This window comes from Sturnus vulgaris, chromosome 5, assembly GCF_052056855.1.
Source record: "Sturnus vulgaris isolate bStuVul1 chromosome 5, bStuVul1.hap1, whole genome shotgun sequence".
Taxonomy (NCBI): Eukaryota; Metazoa; Chordata; class Aves; order Passeriformes; family Sturnidae; genus Sturnus; species Sturnus vulgaris.
In genome coordinates, this window is record NC_142247.1 from 33741936 (window position 1) to 33767382 (window position 25447).

The window sequence follows — 25447 nt, forward strand, 5'->3', positions numbered from 1 at the left end:
AAAAACAATGGGAAGTCTGTATCCTAATGCCTGAGATAATAAGTAATTTATCTCTTCTTGGTGATGACAGTAGAAACCTGTAATCAGGATCCCAAAGAGTAGTTAAGATTCATCCTGGTAAGTACTTATTGGTTACTTAATCTAGAGGACTGCATTATCTCTTACGTTTCATACTTTCCTACCTGCTTTTGATGGGCCGAAGGGTGTGATTTGCCTGGTATTTTTCATGCTGGAATTCCATTTGGGTCATTTTACAATCAACCACATTTCACAGCCTTGCTGCTGTGTTTTGACTCTGTTTTGGTCTCTTCTAGATGCTTTAAAAGTGCGGAGTCAAATCAAGTCTTTCTCACAGCTGCTTTTCTCTTCCTTGAGGCCAAAATCGAAAGCTGCCGTGTTCAGGAAGTGGAATGCAGCAGTCTCAAACTTGTCTAAAAACTGAGCCTGGGGGTGGCACGTCTTTCAGTGTCTAACTGTCAAGAAGGCATCTGGAGGTTCTTTAATCTGGTTTTTTCCTCTTGTTATTTGTTTCTTTTGCTGTTAATTTAACCAGAAACTGCCACACAATAAACACAGTGTTAACCAGTTTACTGCATAATACTTAAAAATGGTATGCAATGGTCTTATATCTGCCTTGCATGCAACATTTGTTAATTTTCAGCATGTTTTACAGCCTTTTACACTCTACACTCAGTATTTGGTGTAAGTAATCTTAGCCCAGCTTACCACATTAGTTTCCGGGTTCTATGGAAGGTTAATGATAATACAGCCTGTTTACTGTCCATAATGCTAAGGTGATATGATGTAGCTTTCCCTTTCTACTGATACGCTCACTACACTAATATAGATGATTGGCCATGCCTCTGATAAGGGTGTCAGTGTGATACTGACACTTGTATGTATATACAACACAATAGTGGAGAAGTGGCCATGCAGATCCCTGTATCACCTGTGTTCTGAACTGAAAGAATGCCCCCAAAACCTCATATTGCCAACTTCACAGAATCTCAGAATTGCTGAGGTCAGTAAATTTTCTATTTGGCCACCTCTGCTCAGTGTAGGGTCAAGAAGAGCCTTGGGGCCGTGTCCAGTTTGGTTTCAAATATCACCAAGAATGAAGTCTCCAGAACCTGTTTGACCCAGTGTTTAGCCACTGTCATGGTAAAAAAAACCCAGCTTTTTCTTATGTTCAAATGCCATTTCCAGTGCTTCAATTTGTACCTGCTATTGCTCATCCTTTTAGTGAGAAGAGTCTGGCTTCATCTCTGAAGACACAAAAAGAGCCTTTCAAGCCAAGGAATAATCCAGATACATCTTTGCTTATTATGGCAAAATATTAAAGTTCAGTGTTTCATTAGCGTTTCATGTTACTTTCCTGAATCCCTTTCCCAGGCTTGTTCCTGTCCTGAGAGGCATTTCTCAGACAGGCATGTTTACACAATTGTATTTTATTGTGGACTGCCTAGAAGTGCAGTGTAGAGATTATTGAAGCTTTAAAAGACCACTTGTAAAAAAATGTTGGCAACTTTTAGGAAAAACAGGTTTTGACTGTAGTGTGATTAGCTTTGGGTCCTGTGAAAGCCCTCAGAATTATTTAGATAGATGTTATCTTTTGGTTTTGTTAACCAAGCTCTGAAAGAAATCATAAATTTCCCTAGACCTAAACTTTGATAAGTGTTTGTTTTAGCCTGTCATAATGTTTACTCTACAGAAATTTCATGCTTGATTCTCCTTCTTCCCCTTTTTTTGAAGGTTCTTATAAGGTCATGATGATTTATTGTGTTCACGCTTTAAATGAATTGTTGGCAGTCTAATATCTATCTGATCAAATTTAGCTGTGGAATCCAGTCCCTTAATCCTGCTAATGCTAGATGTTCTTTAAACCAAGGGGAAGAATCATTTTCTTTCCCATGCTCTTGAGAACAGCATTATAGGTGTGTCTGAAACAATGTGGACAATTCTTCAGGCAATAGTGAAGAGAGCTCTTTGAGCTTCTTTCTGAACAGTTTAATTTTTTTGGTCATTTCATCTTTCTCAGATAAATCAAGCCAATCAAAAGTGAAGGATGGAAAAATGTGATAATGATCTGGTGTTCAGTTTCATAGCTGAAGTACCTGAGATTTTTCTAAAGCAGCTTTGCATTTCCAAAAGTCAGCATCTCTCCCAGCTTCTGGTCCTATTTTCTGCAGCATTTATTTCTGCCTGTCCATCACATGTACTGTCTCCACGTGTATTTTAAAAATTGCTATGTGCATTAGTTGTATTAATTCTTAGGAGTAAAATTGGCTTGCTCTCTTTTGGATTGCCAAGTGTCTCATTTTCCAGGAACATATCTGCAGTGATTGGCAGGGTATGGCTGTATTTCTTATTTGTTTATGTTTGCAGAACTGTTTGTTTATGTTTGTGTGTGCTTGCAAGACTGAGAAAGAGAGAGGTGGGTAGTACACAGTAATTGTTGTGTGCTATAAAATATGTGAAGGAAAAGAAGAAACTATTAAAAGTAGGTGCTTAGGAAACAATAAGGAAGAGGGAATTATTATTTTCATAGTTTGGGCATAGCTCATTATTTCACCTGTTGGGACAAGGACAAGGTGTTCTTTCATTTCATATATAATATGCCAGCTATGATAAATCTGAGGCTGCTTCCTGACTTCTCAAAGGATCTTTGTCTCTCTTTTTTTTTCAGTACTTTGTCTTTTTCTGTAACCTCCAGATTATATGTCAAGAAACCAGAACCACTTATCCCCTCTTCTTACAGAGACTGGGAAAGAGATTTTTGAGATTTTAACTGCCTTTTCTTCATGTGAATTACTCGAGCAGAGCTTGTTTCTTTAGCTCCCATACCTTTTCTAGACAACACAACAGCATAAGTGTTTTTCTGGTCAATGATAAAGCTTCTCGGGAAGTTCTTGTTATTCCTTTGAGCAACATGAACAACAAGGTTTGCTGCATCTTGTAGGTACCAAAAAACCCCCTGAAAATACTGCAATTATTAGCATCCTGTAACTTAGGATGAAAATATTGCATCAGATGACACTTAATTTTTGTTGGAACAGATTTTTAGAAATGAATAATTGCATTTGGAAGGGTTTGTAGTTATTTTCTCTCTGTATGCTCTGAAGGAACAACTGCTCTTTACTGTATATTATACTGTACAATACTTCTCCAACCTAAATAATTTTATGATTCTGTATTTTTTATTTTATCTTCTTAAATTCTTATTTTCCAGCATTTGCATTCACATTTTGTCATCCTAAGTCTTTGTGGTAGGAAAAACGTAAATAGCTGTCATCCCAAACTGTTTTGTACTATTTCAATTGTTAGCCACTCATGCTAGCCTCTCCCTCCATTTGGAACTTGACCAAATGATTTTTCTGTTCCCCTTTTTTACCCCTTTTAAGTGCCGTATCTGTTTGTTAATACTTTCTTATATAAAATGAAACCACAATGTTATCAAGGGATTTGTTTCTTAAAAAAAGACCAAAATATAAAAATTTAAAAGGAGAACAATCCGTGTGTTAAAAAAGATATGGATAATTAACCCAAATATTTTTGGCCAGAGTTCCAGAACAATAATTAATTTCCATGAGTCACTGGTCTAGCACTCTGGTGATGCAACTGGAGGACATATGGGAAAAACCACAGTGAGACCCAGACTCTGCCTTGTTAAAACTGTCAGAAAATTTTCTTAATGCATTTTCCTGGGAGTGAAATGAAATCCTTCAATTTCTTCTTCTCATTCTGTCTTTCTGTAGCACTTAACAGAGCACCATTTTGACCTGAGGTTAGAGCTGCTCCGGCATAGCAGCAAAAGTTGTTTTGTTATTCCTAATTAAAGTGTATGGAAACCAGAATTGTGGCCTAGGAGTTTTTTATGCACTGAAATGGAAAGGTTTAACATAGCACAATCTGCTACGGAGTGGCAAAAGATATTGCAAGAATCTTGGTTACTTAAATTCCTTTGTTGGTCTTGTGGCAAAAGATTGCTGTTTCTTGCAAAACTTGGCTTCTTTCTAGATCAAGCCATAAATTTCATTGTCATTTTTAAAATATTTGTTTCTTGGTTAGAGCTCCCTTGGATAAAAGCAAGTAGTAGAGGGAAAATCATCATGTTGCTTCTGAGTCACCTTTTCACTCAAAAACCCCAAATAGTAGAAGTTCTGTGAGCAGCAGGAATTTTGAAGTTGACTTGCTCTGGCCATACTGGAGTGAGTTACCCCAGCTAATGTTTAAAAATACCTGACAGCAAAGGCACAAACTTGGATCTCTTACAAGGCTATTAGTTGCCAAAATCTTTGACATCTCCACTCCCTGTAAAGTCTATCTGAAACTGCTCTGGATGACTTAGAAGCTTTGAAACAGAGGGAAGGGAAGTAGAGGAATAGTAACATAAAAAATATGATCATAGGAGGCTGACTTTCTTAGGACATGCAGATTAGAAGTCTTCCAGCTCTAAAATATTTTCATTTCCTTCAGTCTGTAAAATGTTTTCACAGCTTTGCATAGATACAAAGTCATGTGGAATTGTGTTATCCTACATGATGCTGATGCAGTCTCCCTGACCTTTGTTTCTCTGTTTATGCCAATCATTTACTTGTATTTATGGAGTTTAGTAATAAATACCAAAGTCAGAAAAGCTTTGAGTCAAATTAGAACTGTTCTTTCAGTAAATTATTACAATTATTACCACAGCATAAAGATTAAAGAAAAGGAAGGTAAAGTAGCTTCTGATGGAGGGAATGTGCAATAACTTGAGATTGTCAGTATATCATTGTTTAATTTCCTACCATGATGGAAATGTCAAAATAGAAACAACTTCACCTTAAATCACGGTAAACAGAAAAGAGAAAAGATTGTGATCTGAAAAATTAAACCAATATCTTGTGTATTCTGTAGAGGCAAAATATTTTACAAGTAAATATGTACTTTCTACTTTTTTGCAGATCCAGTCTTGCATATGGAATTGTCGAAGATCTGAGAGCAATGAAAAAACACTTCTTGCAAAAAAGGAACATTTTGGTCCACGTGTAAGCGTGGCACTTGGTGACTCACCTGCAAGATTTCTTGGCTGACATCTGAAGAACGAAGTGCTTTTCAACCTGTACTTCTGTAGCACTATGACTAACTGTAAAGGCAGATCTACCATCTCCAAAACAAATAGCAAAGTCCATGACAGAGAAGGCTTTGTAAACTGGACCATAAATCTTAACACAATTCAGTCTGATAAATTTTTGAGACTGCTTTTAAGTATGGTTCCTGTTGTTTACCAAATAAACCAAGAGGAAAGACACAAAAAGGTGAATGGTGTCTGGCAAGATGGATTGCAACCAGCAGGACACAATTTTAATGTCAGGTCAGAGCAACACACAGAGTACCATCACTTCTCAGAACCAAGCTTTCATGGTAGCAATGGACACAGCCCATCCAGTAGCCCAAAATATGATGATTTTGCCAGTTATAATTACTGTGATGGAATGGACACTTCAGAAACAGATGCCATGTTGCAGGATGATGCTCTCTCTAGTGACAGTAATGAAGAAATCATTGTGGAAGGAAGTAGAAAACAACCCAAAGAATCGAGTAGTATTATGGCACTGCAGATACTTGTACCCTTTTTGCTAGCAGGGTTTGGAACTGTTTCTGCTGGCATGGTTTTGGATATTGTACAGGTTGGTATTTGCTTTGGAAGACTTTTTTTAACAGATAGTCTGTGAGGTCTGTAGTTCTAACATGTGGCATTGTAGATGTCTGCAATATTGAGATGTAATTAGGTCTGGGTGTGGTTCTGCTACTATGCAGTTATTTTAAAAGTTTGACATAACCATAATATTTCAACAGAAATACAGAAATCAATCTGTGGATTTCCCCCTCTTTTGTTTGGTTTTGCTTCGTCAGCTTTAGGGATTTCTTTTCGCTACAACTTAGAGTTTACTAAGTTAATTAAAATAGGAAGAAGAGGTGACAACCTTTGTCACTCAAAATCTTGAGAGAGTGAAAGAAGCTTGGACTTCAATCAGTTGCAATGGAAAGAGACTTTGTTACCTCAAGAAAAAAAGAAAATAAATTTTGACATAAAAACTTTACTTCTTCCTTGGGCTATTTGACACCAGTCTGGTGCTTTGTTCATGTACATCTTACCAATTTATTCTTTGTACAGATGCCTTAATTGAATACTTTTATTTTCATTAAAATAATAATTTATATTATTGCAAATCCCTGAATAAAAAGACAATTTACAGTTTTCTTAGTTTCGTTAAAGTTGGTAAATAATGACAAATTAAATACATGGGTTGACAAGATATACAAAGTAACACAGCACTTCAGTGCTGAGAACTTGGTGCACAAAAAATGAAAAGATTTCTTTTAAAAATCTGGGTTTTAGAAAGCTGAGCTCTTGTAAATTTCACATTTTGAGGTAAAAGAATAAAGACAAGGTTTTTTTACTTACAGGCTCTGTTCATATGATGATTAATTCCTTGTTGGTTTTATGTGAGGCTTCTACACAGCTGGAAAGGAAAAGATGAAAATATTATTGAAAATTAAGAGCAGAATTTAAGAATAGTATTAGTATCTGGGACTATTTTAACTAATGAAAAACAAATACTTCAAATTAATGACATCTTTTTTTGACTACATTTGTTTTAAGCCAAGTTTTGTATCTCTTGCTTATAGTCTTCTCATCTTTGAAACAGTAATATGCAGTCATAAATCTGTTTTATTTAAATAGGTAACAGTTCTGACTTCAGACTTCTAGGTCTAATACAAAAAGATTAAATTTTTCAGAGGGTTAAATTATGATTTACAGAATTTTTTGAATACTTGGTGGATGGCCTAAAGAGAATTTTTCAATTAAATGTTTCCCACTGTATCCTTTGTATAGCACTGGGATGTGTTCAAGAATGTTACTGAAGTCTTTATCTTGGTTCCTGCACTTCTTGGTCTCAAAGGAAATTTGGAAATGACCTTGGCATCTAGGTTGTCAACTGCTGTAAGTAACTTTCTCTTCCTCTTCACTCTTCAGATACATGTTTAAAACATTTCAAAGAAGAAGAAAAATCTTCGAGACACGAGTATTTTATGTTTATTAATTCATCTAGCTGTTATGGGAGAGTTTAAATCTGTTATTCATTTGGCAAAATTAAAAAGGTGACCCTTATCTCCACACATCAGAACTTCACTTCTAAAGTCTCTTCCAACTCATCATTCAGAACAGATAAAGCAGATTTTTTGAGATTTACAGGTGTATTATGTAAGGTTGAGAGATCTCTTTGACCTTGAGGGATTTCAGATAGGCTAATAAAATGTTTATGATTTAAACACATTATTTTAAAGACCATTAGTATGGCACCGAAATAAAGCATTGGTAACATTGCTATTCCAGACCTCTGTTGATCAAACGGCAGTAATTTTTATTTTAGCTTTCTGGCTAAACAAATTTATCTATTTTTGTTGTGGTGAAGTTGTTTTGGGTTTTTTTAGTGTCTGCTTAATTTTTGTGTGTGCCAACACTGCAATTGTAGCATAAGTTTTTTTTTCCTGTGTGTTCTTGTGTATTTGTTATACCTGTTTTTTACATTTCAGGGGGTGTTCTATCTCTTCATTTTTCTAGGCTCAGTAAGCCAGATTGCCTCCTTGTGTATCTTTTGTGTGTTTGTGAATAACTAGTGATTAGATCAGTCTAATAGTGTGTCTGGGCTATTTCTGATAGCTGCACTGGGTATCTCTCTAAGAATATCTAATGCAGTGCTTCTGTTCTCCAGCAAGGCCCCCACTCTCTGCCTCTTCCTACTTGAATGAAATTTTCTAATACATGTCTGGTCAAAGGTGTACATAACTCCAGATGAGATTTTACTATGTCTTTGTAGAATATTGCTCTTGAAATTTTCTAGGGTTTTATGTACTTTCTTGTCTAGAAGGGTCAGGTTTAGACCTCTCAGTCACTTTATTATCAGTGGCTGTGCCCTATTATTTATGCTTTTGTTTATTTCCAGCTGTCACTCTCATCTTCTGGCAGAAATATTATTAGTCCATAAGTGCATGACCTTGCATTTCTACTGTTGAATTTTATCAACAGTTTTTTGCTGCTGTTATTCAGTTTTTGTACTGTATTACAATGCTTTGTATTGACAAGGTCTCCCAGTGTTATGTCATTAATAATTGTAATTGCCACATTCTACTGAGTTGTTGCCTGATGCATACTGTGATGGACATAGTCTTGGCAGTCCTGTGAAGGTTTACTTGTGTCATGCCCATTACAGAAATTGATTACTTTCATCATAAGAATTGACATGTTCTGTTGTATCTTTATCAGTGTCATCCTTAGTCATTCAGTCTTGTTTTCTGTCTGATTTTATTCTTATTTTTCTGAGAATTCTTACTATTCCTTAACAGTGTTTTGTGTTTAAACCTTACTACCTTTACTGTCAGGCATGAATGTTTTTGTCTGTTGCTTTACCTTTTGGTTTTTGTTGACCTATTGCTTAATTTATCTCTGACTGGTACAGTTTGTGGCCTGAGGATTAAAAATGCTTATATTGCATAGTGAAAAATACACCAAGTCCAAGATCTACCAGTGCCTTACTGAAGGCTTAAAAAAAGACAGTCAGAATATACTTCACAACTTCTGCTTCAGTTAATGTGATCTTTAATTCTTTGTCTCAATTGAGCTTATGACCTTTCCTAGATCACAAATCCAGAACTTGTCTGTTTTTGTCAGTGGCTGAATTCCCCATCCTCACCAGTGCCATCATATTTGTGAACATCACAGCTCTCAGGGGACATTTGGAAAAGGGTCACACAGACTCTTTCTCTGCACTGTGACTCCTGGCCTAGGTTCTTATTATCCATCAGCTGTTACCAAGGCAGGAGCTGATCCCCCCGTCCCACACACAGATGAAGGATACTGAAGTTTCCACAATACGGGCTGCATGTCCGGTGGATAAACTAAGAGAATAAGAACAGTATAGATCATTCATTATCAAGGGTATGCTAACAAGATTGTGTGTAAGTTTTATATGTTAAAAAACCCCAAACACCTAAAAAGCAAACAAATAAATAAAACCCTAAACCAAAGCCGTGGAAACCTGTTAGAGGTGATGGTGTACTGCTAGACCTGCAATTTACATGCCAGTTCTCTCAGAAAGAGGTCATTCTGACTTTTGCATACTTCCCTTTGATTTCATTGACCCCTACTGTCTTTAGCCACCCAACCTTTGGTCCTTTCATCCTCATCTTAGATGAGAACAGGAGAACATTAATTCAGAGTATATCTAAACAATTATTTGAAACCCACTTGCCTGATTAATCTTTCCCTCTCTAGCCTACGTTTGCACTGTCTGGCTCTCCAGCAGACACAGGTCTTTAAGTAAAAGCAAGACTCTGCCCCTGTGACCAGCTTTACCTTTTGAGGAGGAAATTTCTGACATGAGTTCAGCATTGGAGTTAATTCATGCCCTGCTTGCTCATTTAGCTTATAATTGCATCTGAATTTGCAGACATGTGTATGCTCTTGGGGCTGTAAACTAATTATCTTTACTTCACTGTTAATTATGTGGTCAGCCAAACAGTAATGTCTTCTTAGCAAGTTTCCTATCCGTAGTACATCAGTTTCAAGCATTATCTGGTCACTTTCATTCATCTTGCTGCCCAAATTTCCCTTTCAACTGCATCTTACTGATCACTCACGATTTCTCATCCACTTCAGAATCAGTTATTTCATGAAATCTGTCTCAAGACTATGTTTTTCATCTACCTCAGGGCATAGCTTTTACTTCACTTTGTTGTTAATGTAAACTCTCCATACCCTGGCAATCTTACAGCCTACTGTTTTTAACACATTTTCATATTTTCATCCCACCAGAAGTTACTTCATATGTAGAATGCATGGAGCAAAGAGCCAAAAGGTGCTTCTGGAATTCTACCTCTGTAAGCCCTTCTCCCTGTGCCAACTGCTGTGCTGGTATAACTGTGAGATGCACTTAGGTCAACTGCCCATTCAGGCACATTATTTATATTATGTTTTGTGTCCTTCAGTTCTTCGGCTTTGTTCTGTTCTTTGGCTCATTCTCATTGCCCCAATTCACACTTCTTTTCTCTCTATTCCGTTTTCATTTTTAAAGAGCAACAACAGAAAAAAAAAAAACAAACCAAGAAATGACCCACCACCAACACCAAAACACCACTTATTCGGTAATTCCTGTAAATTTGTGCAGACTCTTGTTCAGATTGTGTGTTATCATTGTCAAGCATTAGTATGACTTCACAAACCTTTTGTTTAGATCCATCTATTTCACAGTATCACAATAAACTTGATCTCAGGTTATGGAAATGTGCAGCTGCAAGGAGTGGTCTTCCCCTTTCTCACTTCCAAACTCTGATTTGTGCAAGGCTCCATGGTTGGATGTGATCAATTAGATAATTTTATAGCAGAAAACCCCTTTTCTCTCCCTGAATAAAAATGTTTTCCATCAAATCAGCAAATTTTTGGTGCTGTGAACTCAGTCATGGAGCTGGATCAAGAAAGCAAATGTGAATGTGTAGGTGACAGCAGGAGAAAGAAGAGCTGTGGCATTTGCAGGAGATCACCTTTAGGCTGGATTAAGCATTTTGCAAGATTACTTTTTTTTACAGGGATTTTTGGGATACTTTTCTAAAACTTTTTCAAAGGAGAGAAGTGAAACTCTCCACAGCCTTCCTTTTTGTTCATTTGGCATATATATGCTTAAGAAGGATGCAATGGAGATTCTTATCAGCAGTTCCTGAAACAACTGCTGTACTAAACTTACTGGATGGATTTGCAGAGCTTTCACTGTAGTTTGAACATTATAAAATATTTATAGTGTGATTGAGATAAAATGCCTTATTATATTTCTGTTTTTAAATTAGCATTTCTTTTAATAATTTGTTCCTTTCAAGTCACTACTATCACAAAATGAAACAAAATGGAAAAGAAATTGAATTGAAATCTTCTGAAAAGGAATTACCAAGAAAAATATATGCATGAAGTCTTTCTGTTTTTTGAGAAGCTTATTATCTTATAAATTAGTATTGTGTGGGAAAAGCCACTAAAATTTATGCTCAACTTGTAAAAAGATGTTCTGTTATCTCAAAAAGAAAGTAATTTTAAAGACAGTAATACTGTAGTGATTTGTGTCGTTCATCAGATCTTGTCCTCTAACTCAAAAAAAATCAAAAGCAGGAAATACATTGTAAGAGGGTATGTATGTACTTTAAAATTTCTTAGAATAATGTATTTGCTATCTCTTTCAGCTACTACTTTAATGCTGGACTTACATCATTTATAGCATCAAAAATCTCTAGCTGTATTGTATAAATGAAAAGTTAGAATGCTAAAGAGTATTAGAGTCTAGCATTTTTTATTTTCAGAATTTCAGCACCACAGAAACAAGCTCAGTCTAAAGGGATCTTCCAGCCACTGATCTAATCACTGGTGGTGCTTGGGCAATCCAGGAATGTAATGTGGCTGTTATATCTTGCAGAGCAAGCTAATGTTAAATAAGTTACTTTGTAAAACTGCGTCAAATTTAGCTGCTTTTGGAAGGGTGCTGTAAGTATGATTTAGAATCAAAAGCAATGTTTGATTTTTAAAAGATCTATCTTCTTTTTAATCAAAGTATTTTATTTTATTAGCTGAATTATTCCTGGGTATTTTCAAATAATACCATTTTAACCTCAAATGTCTGATCTTTTTTTCTAATTTTGATAGGTAAATATTGGAAAAATGGATTCTCCCATTGAGAAATGGAACCTAATAATTGGCAATTTGGCCTTAAAACAGGTAAATATAATGGGTTTATTGAATTAATTCTTGTAAGTGAGTGAAGTTATTGAAAAAGTTAAATCACAAATCAAATAACACTGAGATGATCAGTGTTAATGAGAAAGTAGCTCTACTACACTGACTCTTCTCTAAAACAGTATGAGCTTATATTTATTAGAAGAAGAGGTAAAGTAGTATTTGTGACTGTACCAAGGGTATTTTCTTAAAATTTTTCCTGAGAAAGGATCTGAGGGTGATTAGAGAAAAAATTCAGATTTGGCAAAGCCTTTTAAATATGACCTTTCAAATGTTTCTAGTACCGTGTTTGCATTGGATTCAATGTTTAAAGGAAATATGTGATGGAGCTTTTGGATAATAAACAATATTTTAGATAGCTGGGTCATTTGAGCAAAGGAGTGCATGTTCTCCAAAGCTGCTGTTTCTTGAGAGCTATTTCTTATTCATAAGTTATAATGTAACATTCCTAAAACACAGGTGAAATATTTATATTGTGACTTCATTACTTTAAGTGGTTTAGAAGCTTCTTTAGGCATTGGCATCTTGTAAATCCTGAGCTCCTCTCCCTGATTTTACTTTTGTTATTCTGGAGTCTGTAAAATGCTGGTAAATCTTTTTCTGCTGGCCTAAGATTTTTCTTCATTGTCCAAAGTTATCATCCTCTCTACAAAACAGATGAGCATGCTTCTGTTATACATGGCATGTAAACGTAGATAGGAGGAAAGGCTAACAGAAAATGACTCTGTGGTCCTCCTAAGTCTGTCAGTTATTTTATGAATTCACTTTCTTTTCCAGGTTCAGGCAACAGTAGTTGGTTTTCTGGCAGCAGTGGCAGCAGTTATATTGGGCTGGATTCCAGAGGGCAAATACCGCTTTGATCATTCAGTCCTTCTGTGTTCTAGCAGTGTAGCAACTGCCTTCATAGCTTCTCTTTTACAAGGTAAAGGGGGTGCATGTGTTACTTTGTGCAGTTATATATTTTTCTGTGCATGCAGAATGTGTCTTACGTTGCAATTCCTTTAAAATTTAAATCCAGTAAGGTACAATACATCTGAAAATCAGCTGAGGATAAGATGCCCTTTTGCAATTCCCGTATAGGTGGGCATATTGTATTCCTCTCCTGTCATAGTCTTTGGAAAGCTTTTGATTTGTATGATCTCCTGAGCATATCCAAACAAAAAAGTATGGTCTTGGGACTTCACCTACTATGATGCAGAACTTCTCCCACTGCTTCTATATTCATTAATGTACAAAATATATTCTTAGTACTAAGCAGGTAAAACTTGTTTATAATTACACTCGAGTGATCCTGGGTGTTAGCTTTACTGAATTCAAAGTTGCAGGTTGCCTGTGCTGCTTGTGTGTTAGTTTGTACTCTGCTTTGTGGCTGAAGGGAACAATTTGGCTCATTATTTGAAGGGTTTGGACCAAGTTCAAGTCCAGCTCTACAAACAGTGCCAGTGTCTGTCTGGAGCAATATGTCATGATGAATTTAATTCTCTTTCTAATTGTCAGGAAACATTTAATCATAAAAGATTGTACTTAATGGATGTGAAGGGGAGGAGGGAAGTATTTCTACTTGTGACATGTTCTTAATGAAAATACATGGTCAGTAGTCTTAAGAATAGTAAGTCAAGTTAAATGAGTAACTTTCTTGCTTTCCTGCTTTTCTATGCTTACTTATGTGAAAATTACAAAAATATTGAAGTTTTGTATGGAATTAAGAGCACATGTGTTTTTTAGTGAAGGTCACTGAGTTTGATCATGTGCAGAATTAAGGGCAGCAAGAGGACTGGGGAGCATGAGTGCATTTTTTACACTTCTCATGAATGATTTGGACGTGAAGAGAAACTTTGGTTTTTGTCCTGGTGATGGGCCAGTCCAGGAAATTACTTTCTAAGCTTTGTCCTCCTACATGTGAAATAGGTGCTTTTGAAATATTGTGGTCTTACAGGATCATTCCAGTTCTTTCTTTAGAGAATTTCCTGGTGTATAACTCCTTAGGCAGTTTCTTTGAAAGTGAACTCCTAATGTAGCATACCATGCATAATATAACATAAAGAATAGCGTATGCAGTTGAAGTTCTTACATATATGATGAGAGGGAAGTTACTGTGCCAAAGACTGTGGCAATGCAAGTTTTATTTTTAGTATCCATTTGCATTTTGCAGAGAGATTATTCTTCAAAAGTTAATGTTGATGTTTATAGGAAAAAATACAAATTAAAACCTCTAATCAGTTTTTTCAAGTGTGTAGCAAGTAATATTTTTTATATGTTGTCTTGGGTTTAGTTTATTTTGTAGCATCTTGGTATTTGGTACTAACTCCATGATAGGCTTATGCAATATCAGATGTCAAAGTATTTAATCTTAAGTTGTTTTCAGCCTAGGTTGATTTAAATTTCAGTCAGGTGAAGTTACCAGGGTTGGAAAAGAATGCGTTTCATATTTTTTTCTTCAGGAAATAGCTGCTTACAATTTCAGTAGTGCTAATTCTAGTCAAGTGAAGTAGTTTGTTGTACAGATGGTGCTTGGGGGTTTTTCTCCATGCTTACTGTGTTTTTTAAAAATGTATGTGTCCAATTTTTAATATAGCTAGAACTTAAAAACACAGTCATCCATCAGATGATGATGGGAAGAACAATCATCCTGGGAAAAAAAAGCAAGTTTGAAATTGTCCAAATCTTGGAATTTTCTGTGGAATTGCAACAGTTGGATACAGTTGCTGTACTCTCTTCTTTGTTGATTTTAGGAGTGATAATGGTTGGAGTTATTGTTGGATCTAAGAAGACTGGTATTAATCCTGACAACGTTGCCACTCCTATAGCAGCAAGCTTTGGAGATCTCATCACCCTTGCCATACTAGCATGGATAAGTCAGGGTCTATACACTTGCCTTGGTAAGTGTGCTTTTAAATGTGTATAACTCCCCAGGAACCTTTTTGGGGTTTGGAGGGTGGGGAGAAGGCTGTGAGGGAGAGGTTCAGCAAACCTTTTAGTCTGACTCGCTTTTTGTCAACATTTATACCATTGAATGGTAAATCTTAGAGTGCCATGATTTTTTCCTTTTTTTTAAATAAATCATAGAAGTCACTAACCTGAGCTTTGGCACAATCTAGGAATATCTGAAAGACTTTGACAATATCACAGTCAACCTACATGTGAAGTACAAACCATGATAATGAAGAAACAAATAATGTGAAAACATTTTCTCACTGTGGAAAAAGAACGTTAAGAGCCTTATTCAAAATTTAATCATTGCTGAAACTAATTCCATAGAAACAATTAAAATTTTATTGTGTTTTAAAAGACATGATTGTAGGCAATTGCAGTATAATATACCACAGATAAAATACTGTGTTGACAATAACTTACCAGAGATGCTGATATCATCACATATAGTTTTTACAGTTCATTGCCCAGACCTTTTCATATGGAAGTATTACAACATCAGCCAGAAAAAGTATCTGGTAAGACTCAAGCTACCATGGTGTGATTTGCAGTTGTTTTTACAGTGTTTGGTTTTTCATGTTTAGAGAGTGTTGTCATGATGTCAGCTTAAGTGTATCAGTGTGCAAAAGAAGTATTTTAGAAATATTTTCTCTACTTTTGTTAAAACTCAGATAGTATTGTTATTTCATAACTATATTTAAATACTTCATATTATATTCTAATGACTGTATTTTCCAAATATTCGTTTTAAACACTTCTTTTTAGGAAGTTTGCAAATTTACAGTGAAAATTGATGAAGATCTTCTTTAGCATTTCTTCTTTCTTTTCTTCTGATGAGAAAAACTCTTATAACATGCTATTCCTTTTAATCTATCAATCTAAACAAAAAACACTCAACCCCACCAAAAAAGATGGGTAAAAAACTTGGACTTTTTTCTTCCTTTCACACATTTCCAGAAGTTTACATTTCTATATACATGTGTTCTAATATGTCTCAGAGAAATAAAGAAAGAAGTGGGTACAGGTTGAACTGATCCTTTGCTGCTTTTATAGCTGTCATGACCACTGACATTTTTCTCTGCCACTGCAGCTGGAAAGCAGATCCCACATTTGTAGGGGTAAGCATCAGTAGGCTTCAAGAGTTACTCCCAGATTTCTGTCTTCTAGAAATATTTCTCTTTTGGTGGAGTATGTAATTATCTAGTTACCACTAAAATGACTCCTTCTGCTTTTTGTATTTTTTTCCATGTCATTGTATTTCCTTCTTTTGAAAACAAGACAGTCTTTCTAAAGAAAGTAAAGAAAATGTATTTGAACTATGAAATAGTAACAAGGAATGAAAGTATGGAGCTCGGGCAAGGTATATCAAGTTGTGAATGGCAGGGAAGAGGCATTCAGAGAATGATTATGCAACAGTTTAAAAAAAGTTAATGACATTTTTTTACACAGTACATAAGTGGGATATGAAACTTACTGCTGTGATGTATTAAGAGGACCAGAGTGATTTTAGAAAACTTTGGATAAACCAGTCAGAGAGGAGCCCTTTGAGGAATATTGACCAGACAGATGCAGATAGAGACTTGAGAGATGGAATCCCTGATGCAAACCTCAGCAGAAGCTGGCAGAGCATGAAAGAAGCATTACTCTATACCTGTCGTTTTTCCTTTCTTCTCTCCATAAGCCTGAACTGTTGGCCATAGTCTGACAAAGGATAGTGGACTAGATGAGAACTGTGCCTCATGCAGCACAGTTGTTCTTTCTGTGCTTTCTCAGTGCTAGAAGAAGCCCAATAGGAATGCTAAAAAGAAATCTGCAGTTTACAGGTAGTAATGAAATGGGTGGGATTCACTTCTGAACTGTGTTCAGAATTAACTATTTTCCCGTGTGATTTATTAGCCTAACTAATGGAATGGTCTGAAACAAAATAAGTCTCTTGCTGCTCTCTGCATGGGATGAATTTTTTCAGTTTTCAAACAACAAGACTGGAAGGATGGAAATTATTTGTGTACAAAATGTCTATAACGGGGTGTACAGGCTTTGAGTTGATACAATACTTTATGGCATACCCTGAAGAGGCAGGGGAAAGGACTGTAGCATTTTTACCTAGGCCAGGGCCAATTGTTTGGCCACCATCACATATATGTAGTTTCTTCAAGGTTCATCTGAGTGCTTTAAAAATAGTGAGAAAGTTATCAAACAAGGGGATTTAAATAGTAAAAGGTTAACAGTTCTTAACAACTCCCTAAAAAGAGCTCTGTGAATCCTTGTTAAATAGCTGGGGAAAGCACTAGAGGGCTCCCCAGGACCATCTCTGCCATATTTCCTCAAACTGAACACAAGAAGTGCTCTGGAATAGGAACACTCAGTAAATTAAATGTGAAGGTCCGTGTTGCCTATTATTTGTCAGTAATGATTTGAAAACTCCTTTAAAGCTTTCAATTTTTTCTCACAGAATATGCATTTAGCTCCCTTATATGTTTGATTCGGATTGAGAAGACAAATTGTGTGATTCATATTATTGTTTTCAGGTTCTTACCAGTTGTTTTGAAGTAGAGTATTTCCAGTTTATCTCTAATTTCTACTAGAGGCTGCATTATTTGAGCAAGATGCCTTTTCCCATGTACGCTGCCTGCTATAAATCTAACAAAAATGGAGTGAAATGAGCCCTAAAAGAGAATTCATTTATTTTCTCTTCCCATTCTTCAGCTATTGTAAAATTCATTTGCTTATTCTGTGAATTAAATATGAAGAGGAAGATGTCTATCCTTCCATTAAAGATGGATCTCAAGATTAATCTTTTTAGATTTTTGTAGTAAAATGTTCTACCAGTAGAGTCTCCCATAGATTAAAATAAAAACAACCAAAAAACAAATGTTCCTTACTGTTCCCAAGAGTTAGCTTGGAGTTGAGTATTCTCACTGGTCCATCTCTCAGGTCACAAAAAGAGGTGAAAGGAGGAAAAAAAGACCCCACAAAGGAAGAGGGAAGTAATGCACTGTAGAATAATTAGATAAAGACAGGAAAATAATGCTTCTCTTTTAGATGTCTTGTTCTCAATCTAATAGCTTTCTACTTTTAGTTTGCCCAGGGAAACTTAGCTTACTATGTTTTCTGCTGGCTCTGCTGCAGAGATTGTTACTCAATGCAGAAGGGTAGTAACTTCTAAAAATACTACAGCAATTCTTTCAGGAGATCCACTAAGGTAACATCAAAGTCGTAATTGCTTGGATTTGCAGTCATTGTAATAAGCCATAATGCATGGGTGAGAATATTTTAAGTTAATTTAAAATATATTTTGCTGTATGACTTGTCTAAGTTTTGAAGGTTTCAGCAAAATGTGTTTTAATATTAGGTACATGATCACACTTCTCATAAAACAAATATTTAAAAGTGGAATATTTGCACAGCTTATACACATAAACTGTGGATAAACACATACAATAAATTTTCCATTATTTACCTCACTGTTGAATTAAGAAGTCTTGGATCATTGTAGTAGCTTCTGTGAGGATGAGATTATAAAACCAAGTAATCAGAAAAAAGTAATGTTCTTTCTGTGAAAGCAGCTGTTCACTTTACAGTCTCAGCTTTATGATGGTACTCAGCAGTGTTTGCAGTTGTATTCCTATGAAATAGGATGGAATTCTCATGGGTAGGTGCAAGCAGCAGAATTGCCTGTTAATTTTCAGACTCAGAGTGGCTGTGAAAGAACTGAGCTACTGATATAAATGTCTTGATTTTGCACATTGTGCTTGAATCTTTTTAGATATGCTGGAAAGATTACCATATTACTTGCTTTGGGAAGAAGGGAGTGTACATATGCTGAGAATTTGGATATAAACAAAATGCACTTTTATTATATTCAGTTTCTTTTAAAATTTTTCTTCAGTTACAAAATAATGTTTTCTGTTCTACGTCCTTACTGTATTGTTTTGTCATAAAGCATCATACAAAAATCCTCTTCAAAATTCCTTCTTTGTACTGATGGTTCTGTTCTTGAGAAGATGAGAGAAAATGATCACAAATGGCAGATATTAACCATGTTGTTTAATGCAGTAGTTGAAACTTCAGGTGTAATGGTAACAAAGACTGTTAAAATTCCTCGATTGTATGGCATAAATCATAATTTATTTTAGAATTCTAAATTTTAAAAAAATGTAGGAATATCTGGAGAGTAAAAGAGGTTTTTTTGTGGTTTTTTTTCTTCATTATTATTTTAGAGACATATTACTATATATCTCCTTTGGTTGGTGCCTTTTTTTTGGCTCTGACTCCGATGGGGATTGTCATAGCTGCCAAACACCCAGCTACCAGAACTGTCCTCCATTCAGGATGGGAGCCTGTTATAACTGCCATGATTATAAGCAGGTAAGTCTGTCTTGCTGCATGGAAACATCTTGGTAGTCATCATGTATCTCTGTGTATCTTACTTCATTGTACTTAAGAGACAGCCTCTAGAATTTAGGCTTTAGACTTTTAGCACTGATCTAAGAGATTATTTAATCCAATGAAAGTTATGAATCTTAAAAGTAGAGGAATTGGCTAATACTCTGTGGTCTTTGTTATACAAGAAGCCAATTTGAAAAAGTGAATACCTATACTGATGTTAGTCTGTGGCTCAGAATGGAGTAATGGCACAGGGGAAAGATGAGATTAAAGTCCTGGCTTGAAGATGATCTAAGTCAGATTGCTATAAAATTTTTAAAATACTATTTAATGGTCTTGCTTGCCTCATTCTAAATATTGTACTTTGTTTTCAGTATTGGTGGCCTTATTCTGGACACAACTGTATCTGATCCTAACTTGGTTGGAATTGTTGTTTATACCCCAGTAATTAATGGTAAGACTCTGACGGGATTAATTGCTACTATGATATGCTCAATTGATACACCTTGTTCTGAGAATTGTCTATTACAGTAAATTTCTCCTGTGCTAATTAATATCTGGAATATTAATTTCAAGTTTTGATTTTGATGTCAGCACCTGTTTATTTGAACACCTGAGAAGTGCTTCCTGTTTTCACTACAGCCACTAAAACATGATAGAGAATGTGAGAAGTAGAAATCTCAAGTATGCATTAAGAAACTGGAAGTGTAAATATTGAAGGAGTATATTCAAATATGAAATTATCAAGTATTACGTTGAAGCAGTTATGGCTGGGAAAATGTAGATAAAATTTTATTTCAAAGGTTGGTTTTTTTTTTCTGAGCATCCAAGGACAAATTTTCAAACAATAATTTACTCTCAACCTGTAATGTATATAGATATAAGAACTAAGAAGCATACTGCAGGCAAGCAGATAGATTTCTCAAGAAAAATGTGTGTTGTTTCCAATGATTGGTATGCACTTTTCAGATGTGCAAGAATGAATTTGTGAAAATTTGGTCCTTAAGTTAAGTGTTCTATCTTCTAATGACAAGAACAAGGCAAATTTTAGAAGAATAGTTTTTATCTTATTAGACTTGTGCAGTTTGAAAATGCTTTTCTGTTCTAGTACAGTACCAGAGGGTTGATACCTATTTAGTTTGCAACAACTATAATCACCAGATCTATTCCCACTGTATTGCTGCCTAGCTGTTCTTTCTCCTTTTTGTATTTTTCCATTTGATTTCTTACATTAATTTGCACTTTTATGTATTGTTATTGAAACCATTTCTCTAGTTACCAAGGTGATTCCGTTTTAACTTAAGTTGGCCCTTGCAAATTTCAAATGAATGTTTTATTCTGTTTTCTAAGCTATACATTAAATGAATTATGGCCACTTCCTTTCCACCTTGATAATAAGATGTTAATATGGTCACTGGGTTTTAGTTTTGAACCACATTGCCTTGATATAATTAATTTTCCAGACATTGTTAATGGAAATGTAACACTGGATAGCACCCAAACATTATATAAGCTTTTCTGTGGTTGAGAGTTAGTAGATCTGTTGCTGCAAATATTACACAAGCTGTTCAGTTAGAGGCTTTGACAGAAGCATGTGCTTAGCAAATTCATATTAGCCTTTGTTTTACAGCTTTCATGTCCTCTGGATGCTTATAAATTGTCCTTTTAATAATTTGCTCTAATTCCTACATAGAAATATAAATTTAATTGATATACAGATTCTCTGTATCATTCTTTTTAAAGATTTATTTTTTTCTTTTCTCCACCGCAGCCCTCAGGTATTCTCTAACCCCCAAGATAATCAGTTTTCAAAAATGATCACTAATACTTCATGGATTGTTCATTTAGCTCTCTAGATGCAGTAAATTTAACTTAACCCTCAGGCCCTACTACTTATCAGCTTGTGATCAGGTATCACCATTTTTATGAAGGCAAAAGTAGACAAAAGGAACTGAGTATTTCAGTCTTTAGAAGAGCATGTTGCTTGCTCTTCTTTCTCATTAAGGCCCTCTTCCTTCTTACATTTCCTTTCTTCTTACATTTAATGTGAAGCGTTTCTGTGTTGCAACTTGAGTTCCTTGCTAACTGTAAATTAATTTTTACACTATAGCCGTTTTGTTTCCTTGCCCATTCCTTGCCTTTCTATTAATTCAAAATTGGAAATATTTGCGTCTAACCCTTGTGTGTTTCCATTTTGATTTCCAGATGCCTAAAAGGCAAGGCAGACATGCTGATCTTCAGCTTTTTTCTGCTTTACACCTGTAACTTTTCTTATAGTAGTCCTTTTTTAGTTAAACCCCTGTATTTTCTTTCTAAGAGAGGAGGACTGTTTTTTTTCTTTTTAGGCAGGCGTACCCAAACCAGTGTCAAGGCAATGTCCATACATTCCTTTGAACTGTCTTTATGGGAAAAGAACTAGCCAAAAGCTATAGAGCCATGGAGGTTTTGCTGACAGGTCAAAAGATCTTCGAAAAGTTAGGCAGGTGTAAGAGAGGGAAAGCTGAGGCTGCTGGAGCAGGCAGGGAGGGAAGGAGTCTTTCCAGGAGGCTGGGATAGCAGGAGGCAAGCTTGACTCAGAATTCTAAAGGTCGAGGCATTTCTATTGGAAAATATAGAGAAAATATGGTCTGTGGAGAGGATGCAGGGTTTTATGGTACACCTCCTGGAAAAGGAAACTGTAGGTGGGTAATTTTTTGGGTTGCTGTTGGATTAGTTTCTCCTGGGTTTCATAATTCTACTGACACCTTTTGATATTTCTGGTCAGTACAGTGTAGTAAACTGGGAGTAAGGAAGCTCTTCAGTTAAAAAAGCACATCTGTTGACACTCATTTACTGACATGAAAGGTCACTTCACAGATGACTTTTAAAATGTTACTGTTGCAGAAAGTTTTCTCTACCTTTCTTGGCCTTGGAATTCTCATTATAAGCCTAAGTAGCAAAAGAAAATGAGGGTTTTCCCATTTTATTTTTTTTTACCAGCAAATTTGTTGCTCCTATGGCAGAGAAAACCTGGAAGAAAACAAGGGGAAGCCTGAAAAAAATATTCTTTTCCACTGGGAATGTGTCCAGCCAGAATTTAAGGAGAGTGTAAATTTGTCCAGAATTTCAAGCTGTCACTGTTTTTCCAGGGCCATTTGCTGTATCTTGAACACCTGAACATCATTGACTGCAAAATGGTCAAGTGTTAGGCTTCCTGTGCACCATTAAATAGATTTCATCCAAGTCCTGTCTAGATAATCTGCTTATTCTTAGATGTGAGACAAGTGACTTTGACCATGTCTTACTCTGTGAAGCCATAAATATTTTAGTTTAAGAAACACTGGTTTGGAATTTGAGCAACCTCAAAGGTTCCCACCCCTATTAACAATAATTACAAATATTTACCCAAAATATTAAAATAGTTTTTAAGCAGAAAGGCATTTATAGTCAGCTTTACATCTGGTGGCCAGACATATTTCACAACTGTTTTTTCCATTTTCCTACTGTTAAACACATTTCTTGAGATGAATAGTTATTTTTAATTCTACTGTGGGCTGGGTTAAATTGGATCTCTGCTTTTTGAAAATAAATAAATGATTTTGTTGTTTCAGGCAACTTGCAGACAACTTGAGATTTAGATGTCTCTTTGATGTACTAAAGGTCTGAATAAAATAACTAAGCCCAAGTGTGGCTATGCTTCAGTCTAGATACTCAAGTTGATTTGAGTTGTGTTTTCTCATGAACGAGACGGTTAAAATTTAAAAATCCTCTTATAGCATCACAGCATGTTGAATTTGGCCCAGGATTTGCAATTTGCAAGTAACCAAATTCCTTTAGTGCAGAAAAAAGATAATATCTTAAACAATTACATGCTTCTGAATATGCAACAGAAATGAGCTAAGGTGCAGTTACCAGATAGAGCCACTTCCCTTTCCATTTTTGTTGTATGCTTATAAAAACATTGTGAGATATCTTCTAAGTATTTGCATTTCAGAAATTACTGGGTAATAACCAACATGTCAGTAGACTTTATCCCATTTTTATGCACCTTGAAGAATGAAAGCTCTGCAAATTAATTCTGAAAACACCTGAAATTTGGAAAAACTTCATATCAAAAGACTTTCCTTTGCAGGTGGTTTGAAGCAGTACTCTTTAAAGGTAACACAAATCTATTTTAAAGTTTCTTACTCTTTGGCTGTCCACACTTTAGAAGTATTTGCTATCTGGAGGGAATACATAGGTAACAAGGAATACATATGAGAAAATTTAATACAGAACTTAATGAATGCCAGTTGTCTGGGAGATGAAAATTAGTCTTATGCAACACATTGCTTTTTTTTAATCTGTTAGTAGGGTAAATTAAATTACAGATTTTCAGGTTTTTCAGGGAGCTTTTACTGTAAATTGTTTTAGAGAATATGGAAAAAATACCAAGAAACCATTTCTACTCAAAAAAATAAAATACATATTTTAATAGTTATATGTTTTAATTTCTTTTTGCATAGTTGTACTTTGATTTTTCTCACAACCGAGTGGTGTTTTGATTAGAGTATAACCATTGTCTCAAAGAGCTGAGCATCTGAAATTTGCCTCTGGTAAATCACAAGGGAAAACATTCGTGTACCTGGATGGTAGTAGGGCAATTTGGCTGGGTAGCAAATTAATTTTTCTGCATCCTGAATTGGAAAGAATGTGTTAGTCTCAGAAGGCAGCTCTCCTGTATGAGAACTTTATAATTCGTTCTTTATTTTGGCATGAATAAGGAGGAGGGTTTTGATTTTTGTTATTCTGATGCATTATTGGGTGACAGATTTACTACCTTTTAGTTGCTAACTTGTACATGTAAATCTACATATATACTTTTATAATGTGTGATCTTTCTTTTAAGTCTTACTTGTAAATTTTTTAGAATATTTCAGTAATCATTGTGTCATTTTCGCAACACAATTATATCCAGAGCATTTTCATTTTTTGACAGTCAGAGAACAATTTTATGTTAGTCATAGGAAAGAAATTATTTATGAGTCAAATCAAACATGGAGTGCAATAGTTGTATATATAATAAAGGTTTCTCTTAAAAAACATCCATCTAGGTAAAGCTAATATTTTCCATCTGTTTTCACCCAAACATTTGTAAGTATTAAAAAAAATCTACAAAACAAAATGGAAGATGAATTTAAAAAAACCCCATACATATAGGTAGCTAGTTAGGTTTCTAATCTAAGTATTTCACTTGCATAAAACAGGATTTTTAAAAATTAATGGTAGAGGGGTCAGGGCAAAAATCCATCTTGTATTTTCTGAAAGATAAGATGATGATTCCAAAATTTAGTTTTTGGTCACCAAACTGAGATTCTTTTCCTTCCTTTTAATTTCATTTTTATCATGCAAATATTGAACTTCAAAAACGCCCATTTGGCAAAACTGACTGTTTTGAACTATGCATTGTGCTCAGGAGTGTGCAAAAGTGAGAATCTTCTATCCTTTCCCTCTCTTGATAGATTTACAAGAAAGATCCAGTTTGGGAATTATGTTGGCCTAATTCTCCCCTTATGTGGATATTAATTGATTTTAGGCCCATTGCACAAGCTGTATATTATAGGTGCTTGGGAACAACACAGTATTCTGTGACTGATTAATCCCTCCCCATAGAACTGGGTTTCTAGAAACCTTTAATCTCTCTTTGCCTGTTCTTACACAATTTTTTGTGTGCATCATCATGCAACTATTTACATTTTCATGAACAGTTATAGCAGTGATCATTAAAGCTGAGTAAGTTCACTTTATCTGGTGCTCTCAGTACACTCACTGGAGGCAGTTTTCTATAGGAACAATTCTTCAGTGATATGTATTTAAGGAAATGAGTAATAAAAAAGAAGAATGAGATGGGGACCTATAGGAAAGGACTTCATACATAACGTAGTTGAATACTGCTTTGAAAAATTTTTGTTGCCTATTGTACAGTTCTCCCCTTGTACTAAGCAAGTACTTAATCCACAATTTTTTCCTGGTTAGTAATAACATGGTGCATGGGGTTATTCCTATTCAGATAGAGGACTTTATACTTCCTTTTGTTGAATTTCAGGAGATTTCTCTTGACCCAGCTCTCCAGCCTATCCAGGTCCCTCTGAATGGCAGCAAGCACAGCCCTCTGGTTTATCAGCTACTCCTCCCAGTACTCCCTGAAAAGCCTTACTCTGTTTGTAAAAAAGTGCAGTGTAAGATCTGAGGAGCAAACCAGCCCAATGCATTACCCAGAGCTGTGGATAATCTCAGACTGATCCTCATCAACAAGATCCAGCTTCCCTTAACTTCTTGGGTTTTTTTACTTGCACT

General features: G+C 35.4%; 1 protein-coding gene across 1 annotated transcript in view; it reads left to right on the plus strand.

The window, feature by feature from the left end:
• SLC41A2 (solute carrier family 41 member 2) overlaps window positions 1–25447 on the plus strand; it is a 43920-nt gene that overhangs the window by 1354 nt on the left and 17119 nt on the right. Inside the window, exons 2-8 of the mRNA XM_014877029.2 lie at window positions 4944–5669; window positions 6881–6988; window positions 11726–11797; window positions 12593–12737; window positions 14548–14694; window positions 18967–19114; window positions 19507–19586. Coding sequence (XP_014732515.1) covers window positions 5118–5669; window positions 6881–6988; window positions 11726–11797; window positions 12593–12737; window positions 14548–14694; window positions 18967–19114; window positions 19507–19586 — 1252 coding nt within the window. The 5' untranslated portion in view covers window positions 4944–5117. The remainder of the gene's footprint in view (window positions 1–4943; window positions 5670–6880; window positions 6989–11725; window positions 11798–12592; window positions 12738–14547; window positions 14695–18966; window positions 19115–19506; window positions 19587–25447) is intronic.